Genomic DNA, 7,518 nt, shown 5'->3' with positions numbered 1-7,518 from the left:
ATAGGCTCCAGGCTCGCTGCAAGAGGGTTTACGGGTAGGCTTAGAAGACTCGTGGGTTTGCATTGCAAGATGTTATAATCAGAAAGGCAAACACTCAAATATTCCAATTATACATACAAAACAAAGATCACACCGGGAAAATATCAGCTAGCAATATTCGGGCAGAAAGAGTAGCTAACAAAGTAGAATGTTAACGTTTGGGGAGGAACTCCCCAAATGAACAGTAGTTAAACTACCTAACACCTTGTTCAAGACTAGCGGCTGTTTTTCCAGCTTCACCAAAAGTAATTCCAAATGTAAAGGACCGAGGGTTTGTATATTATGTAGGAACAAATTGCAGTTCCTACTGGCAAACTACAATACAAAGCTCTGATCTCCAATGAAAGTATCCTTTGCCCTTATCCAGGCGATATCCTAATTGCAGTATCTAAACCCAATTTTAGTATCAAGAGCACATAAGAGACCCCAAATCAACTAGTTAGTTTTGAAATTTGGAATACGTACCTTGCTTTTTTCAAGTGAACTGGTTCCCCAACTTTCTCTTCATAAGGTGGAATAATTGGTTCTTTTATGTGTGAAGGTGCAGGGTGCATATCCCCACTGTCATTAGGTCCATCATACAGGGCACGATAACTCTGAAAAAATTATATTGATTATTAACATAACTGTCAAGATGAACATACCTTGTATTTCACAATGAGGTTTTGTTTCAAGTAAGTTTTGTAAATAAAACTGGAAAACGAGGATAATTCTAATGCAATAATGCAAGTGAAATTAACAAATAGTCTAACACTGGAAACAAATTTAAAACTTAAATACCTAAGATAAGCCATTTTAAATCACAATAATACTGTATTTTGTTAGTGGATATTACTTATGTCAATTTTGAAAGTAGTAGCACTTCCACAGCATTATTACATTAGTATATAATAGTCTGTATGAATTTCAACATGCATAGCTATTTTACATACAACTTTAAGAAACTAAAGGCTTTGTTTCAAAATTACATCAGAATACTATGATGTGCAGTAGTATTTTTTTAAAACAATATCTATCAACCCAACGAGCCTTTTTCATGTTTCCTTTCAAAATACTATAGAATAATTTATGAGATTTTCTGGCGTTTCTTTAGAATTTCTCAAGATTGGCTTCAATATGACTTCAAGAATCATTTGACATCCACAGTATTTCTTAAAACAGAATATACTACTATACTTACCAACCCAATGTAAACAGCTTCACTTGATAAAATTTAACCAAGTAAAAAATCTCAAATGATTCTTTAGAAAATTAAACCAACTTGAAGAACAAGATATAGTCAACTTGGGTGATGCAACAAGACTTTTTTTATGTACCTCCTGAGAAAGTTACCAACTGCCCAAAAGCAAAGTGGATTTACATACACTGACCACAAAGTATATTGATGTACTTAGGTCATCTTTATAAGAATGAAATTCACAATATAAGTAGGAACATCACCATAGAAATTCATCAAGAGAACTATTGATAATAAAAAAAAATTTCTGAATGATATAACAAATTTTTAATCTATTTGAATTTTCCATAGCTTACAAACCTTTGGTCTTAACAATAGGATAATCTTCTTGCGCCAGCTGGAAACCAGTTAAAAGCAATCAAAGATTGCAAAGCAAGGAATCTTTGGTATCTAGCCAGGACCTCCCTTACTAAACTGGGTACTAACCTAACCTAATGGTAAAGTATTTTTGTACAGGCAACATATAACTATATTATTTTTTACTAGGTTTTGCTACTATGTCAGGAAAAGCTGGCTAATAGCCAAATTGTGATTAGTATTGAGATGTGGGTTTCCATTTTTGTATGTACTTCAAACTATTTTATCGGTGATTTTCATTGGAAATGCCTCAGCGGTGCACCTGCCTCTAACTACCAATTTCCAAATGAAACTACTATATAACTGAGAAATAAAGTTATATAATCTCCCAGATTAGAGTATATACTACCTATATTATTTAAGCTTTTGATTATGTTTGTCTTTTGCTTAAATTATTCATATTTACCATCGTAGGTTTTTGTGTTTTTACACCCATACCCAAGGGGCTAGTACTAAACAGCACATATTTTGCACATAAATTGGTAGTTATTGAACGTAGAGGGGTGTAGTAGTAATCTTCAGTTCAGTTTTACCCAATCTGTGACGCTAGGTTAAAGGAAAGAAAAATCCTGGTATGTATATACTACGACATGAGGATCAGGCCTCCTAAGCTGCATTAGGCTATATTTATGTATTTTCCTCCATGACTTAACCTAAGGTTCTCTCATCAATTCTTCACTTCACAACCACGTAGGCATAAGGATTGGGAGTCCAAGATGAGGTTAAGTATGGTTAGGATACAGTCCTGCATTTCACCCATACTGTTCTCCACAACCCAAACCCAACTAGAATCCTCCATTCAAGGGTAATGCTACAGTTTAGGGGTCCAAAGTCATTGCTCCCTTGTGTATGTTTAAGTTTTCTGTCCTATTTTCAATTTCTTCATTCAACATATCTTAAACAGAAGTAACCTATATTTGCTACAAAATGAACAGTTTATCTGCTTACAGAAGCAGAGATTGTAAAAATTAAAGGGAATAAAGCTCTGCGCTTCAAGTGAATAGAGTAATGTGCCTGCACCTTTATGATAAATCTGCAAAAAACTTAGCTGTTTATCTGCTGACAGAAGCAGAGGTTTACAGTTTTCTCCAAATCCTATGGGTCTGTATCCTTTAAGACATGTTTTTGTATATTAACTTTACCATTACTATTAACTCCCATTACTAATCCCCTCTGTTGTTTTACAATCTCTGCCTCTGTAAGCATATAGTATAGGATAAAATACCGAACAGCCGGCCTCTCCCATAGCATGACAACCTTCCCGAAAAAGTACTTTAACACATCCTGTAACCCAGGATAGACGTAAGTCAAGAGCCAGCGTCAGTTGAAGCTGCACCTCGAGACCTCTACTTTCCTCTCAAATTAAGTTTTTTCAGTAATTCTAGGGAATAACTCCGTATGGACTGCAAGGAACGCTCGCGTGAATATGACAGCCACTAGGGATTGGGGCGTCAAATGTATTTTGCCGTGTTTAGTACTGGCTCCTGGGGGTTAAGTACAATCAACCCCCTGAAAACATAAAGGGAATGTCTTAATAAGCAACCCAAATACTATAGGACTGAGAAATATCCGGCACGGAATTATTACCTAGATCTAGGGTAAAAAACCGCATGGTACAGGGGTGGACCATGTACGATCAATGTGTACAACCCCAAACAAAGTACATTATAACGCGTACTGACATCGGAGATGGGCATCAGACGCGACTTGTTGTTGGTGAGAAACGGAGCTAAAGACCTCGACTCCGGTGTTTGGACGCGTTATAATTTACTTTTCTTGGGGTTGTACACATTGATCGTACATGGTCCACCCCTGTACCATGTGGTTTTTTACCCTAGTACCCACAAATTAAGGCCATTGGTAATTACCGATTTTCGGGAAGGTGGTCGCGCCTAGGTAGAGGTGGCTGCCAGGTGGTCATTCTGTAATTTACCCAAAACTGCCCATTTTTTTTTCATTGCTTTCCATGATCCAATAAACATTTGATAAATGTGTGTGCTGATCTTGACTTTAGGTATGTACCTAATAGGCTAGTAGTAGTATGCGGCGAATTCAGACCGCTAGCCTATGGTTAATCCAACCTAAATTCTAGCCTACTTACTCCTACCCAATAGTTAATTATAATGCATTACACACAAAATAAAAGTCAAATTCACCATAAGCAAACAAAACCGCTGGAAAAAACACAATTTCCTATTAATAGGGAAACGGGTCATGTCTACCTGGGTATGTAACGCTAGCGTCATCATCATCATACTCACTTGCAATGGCAATCTTGCTTCACACAACCTCATCGCAGACAATGTGCGGATCGCAAAACGTCCAACGGCTGTCATTCTCACAGGCAAAATAGTCTCACTTTGTTAATTAACCGTCTACTGCTAATAAGACCTAATGCTCCTGAGTCCTGACGTAACGGGGCAACACGCAACAGTATGGGCCTGGCTGCTTAGTGCTTACCTAATGATGTTTACGTTACGCAAGTAGTAATAGATTTGCTCTTTGTAACGGCTCTTCTTCAACTGCTTTATGCGGTATTTACTCATCCTTGGATTAAGCCAGCCATGTACTGGCACAGACTCTTGCTTTACAGTAGCCCGTAATTCATTTTTTTTTACCAATTGTATTGCTATAAGACCAATGTTTCACAACTACATATTTGCGTTTTGAAGTCAGAAAAGTGTATACAGCGAGTTAACAAAAGTGTAATTGCACGTAAACACCAATTAAACCGCAGGCTTGTACTGGCTCGGGTTCTTGCTTAACAGCAGCCTGTAACTCATTTTTTAACAATTTTATTAATATAAGGCTAATGTTTCACTCCTACATTTTTACATTTTCAAGTCAGAAACAGCGAGTCGACTAATAATCACGCATCAACACCAATAAAACCCTATTTTAAACCATTAAGATAAAAACATTTGAAGTAATCAAACACAATGACACTAAATAGAATGACTTGCCCAGACGGTGGTTAGAGTAAACCATTGAAACGGAAAGGAGAAAAGGAAGAGACAAACTGGATCATAAGGCAACGAACAGATGAGTAGAAGATGCCTTTATAGGTTTTTAACGATGGAACTGTTAATTTTATCATGATATATTCTAAAGCCTAACGTACTACTACGTACTTTAACATCTATTGTGAAAAAATAATAGTTCTATATCGTGAAACACCAATATTTACTCAAGTTAATATTTTCGTATTTTATTTTCTTAAATACTTAGGAGACGGAGCACTTGAAAAGAGAATAACGCCACTTATAAGCTCGTTTTCAAGACGAAACTGTATGGTCTAGTATTCATATACTTTTCCCGTGAATAAATGACTGAACAAAAATACATTGTCCTTTCAAACAGTTATTTGGACAGCTTGTGGCAAATTACACGACATACGTATCTTTACCGATTTGAATGCCTCATTTTTGTGTTTTTATTTAATTTTAATTTATCATAAAAGTCACTAGCTGCGGTACTTAATGGCGAAATGTTACGACCTCTGTATATATAGCTTACACTGTTCTGCAGAGGCCATAATACAGATATCTAAAAGATCAACGGTACTCTTCGGACTTTCTTTCACTCACTCATCTTCCACTCAGTGTTTGTTTGGAGCAATATGTGGTCAATGGCAGTAATTAATGTAGACACAATTATAACACTCTCTCTCCCCTAGCTAGTATATCAATGAAAGGGCCTGAAATCTTGATGCCGTGTTTGAACTGCTTTCTTTAGCTACATTTTCAGTTTTTCTCCGTGTGAAAATTTTAAGAAAATTATACTTGTAGGGGAGACGAAATTCAGGTTGCCTGGGGCACCAGCAACCTATATACCCCCCCAGAAAATGAATGTTCATAGGACATCAGACGAACGTACTTTACAAGCTTGCGAACTTTAAGCCCCTAACTTAAAAAGTGCTTGAGATACACCTAAAAAGTACCCGTTTTCGTGTACACTTTTAGGTTTGTGCAAGCCTAAAATATGCTTGAAATAAACCTTAATAAAAACCTCGAAAGAGCTTTAAAAAACCATGGTATAAACCTTCAAAAAGCCCATATAGAACCTTAAATAGGCTTTATAAATGCCTCATATTACCTTTTAACTGCTTTCAACATACATTGTACAATCCTGTACAGAACCTTAAATAGGCTTTATAAATGCCTCATAATTACCTTTTAACTGCTTTATACAAACTTTTTAAGGATATTAAACAATCCTTATAGAGGCCCTGAAAATGTGTTTACAAGGTTTACATGAACCTTGTAATAGCTTTGAATAATAATTTTCAAGACCATAAAATGAAAGTTCAATATACCTTACAATAAATAACTCAGGAGAATGAAAGTTTTAATCTTGCTTATCATTTATTTTGCACTGACATGTTCCAGTGAGGACTAACACTGTACAAGTAAATAGTCAAAATAATGTGGCCTCTGTTTTGTATATAAATAACCTACAAATGCACAACGATTGATTCTTAAACTCAGTAACAACAACCTCATTCCATAAAAAAAAGTATAAAAAAGTATATATAAAGTATGTATGTACATCACATACATACACATGAGACTTGTGCTAAGAAATGTACAGCTATTTTTTATAAAACACACACACATAAAATAGTCTGTACCATACTGAAGATTGCAACCACTTTGAATGATAAAAACGAAAGATGAAAGATTCAATATATCACATCCCACCAAGCGCATGAACCATTTGTTTTGGTTTTATTTCTATATTTCTTTTGGTAACAGATATATGCATGTACAAACACTGAAAAATATACATGAAATAAACTTACAAATATGCTATATGTAGATACATTACATACATATATATATATATTATATATATATATATATATATATATATATATATATATATATATATACAACTGAATCACGAAAGGTTAGGAAAGTGATAAATCCATAAATAAAGATATATGCCACGAAGGAAAAAATAAACGAAGGAGGAACTGCAAGACCTTTGACGTTAACGTCCTTTACTGCTCAGTAAAGGACGTTTAACGTCGAAAGGTCTCGCAGATCCTCCTTCATTTATTTTTCCTTCGTGACATATATCTTTATTTATCTTATAAACATAATTTGGGTCGCGCGCACACTTCCATCTCCTTCCTCTGCGGAGTCATTGATTTCTTCCTCATAATTTTCACTGAAGCGGTAATAGCTGCCAAAAACTGACTGTGGTACAATTCCCCAATTTTCCTTTTCAACCAGATTACCATGACACAATTCAGCCATGCCTCAACCTCCACAAACAATTCAAGTCGCATCCTGAAAAGTGATATATATATGGAGTTTTCCCCTCTCAACCATTAGGTATTGTATGTATTACGTAGCCTACAGTGTTTTTTTAACGATTTGCAAATTTTTAATCAAGTTAATTGCACCTTATTAGTAACAACTAATTAACAAAAAACAAATAATATCATGAATTATACCAGTTACAATAGGGTAGGGCTATGAAATTTCACAAGATATAATAAATTAACTGTTCTGGTAACTCACTACTCAGTCCATTATACTGTAATAAGATAATGAACTTGCAGACCCTGAGATAAATATGAAGCTATACCTCATTCATTTTATCCTGAACCGTGCAAAAGGGAATAGCCCAGGTGAGTTTGTAAGCCAAACGCTGATTTGCTGCTACCGTCCAATTACAGGTCTGAATTATTTATTTATTTTTTTCATTGGTTTTACAAAAAAACAGTGCTTTATCATATTTCATAAAAATGTAAAGGTGATATTATCACAGCATTGAAACCTACAATGATTTTTAAAAAAAAATTATTTACCATGAATATCTGTTCCTCAAACACTAATTGCACTAACATCACCCATTACTTTTTCTTTCAATGCTAG

The 7,518-nt window shown here is 35.2% G+C and overlaps 1 protein-coding gene across 1 annotated transcript in view; it reads right to left on the bottom strand.

Moving 5' to 3' along the window:
* LOC135207040 (succinate dehydrogenase assembly factor 2, mitochondrial-like) overlaps positions 1-4,104 on the bottom strand; it is an 11,935-nt gene extending 7,831 nt beyond the window's left edge. The window contains exons 1-2 of the mRNA XM_064238668.1: positions 3,895-4,104; positions 505-635 (exon numbers count right to left, since the gene is read on the bottom strand). Of these exons, the coding sequence (XP_064094738.1) occupies positions 505-635; positions 3,895-3,969 (206 nt within the window). The 5' untranslated portion in view covers positions 3,970-4,104. The remainder of the gene's footprint in view (positions 1-504; positions 636-3,894) is intronic.
* Between the last annotated feature and the right edge of the window lie 3,414 nt (positions 4,105-7,518).

The sequence above is a fragment of the Macrobrachium nipponense genome, chromosome 31 (assembly GCF_015104395.2).
Source record: "Macrobrachium nipponense isolate FS-2020 chromosome 31, ASM1510439v2, whole genome shotgun sequence".
Taxonomy (NCBI): Eukaryota; Metazoa; Arthropoda; class Malacostraca; order Decapoda; family Palaemonidae; genus Macrobrachium; species Macrobrachium nipponense.
Note: the sequence above shows the minus strand (reverse complement) of the source record. Positions and strands in the feature narration are given on the sequence as shown.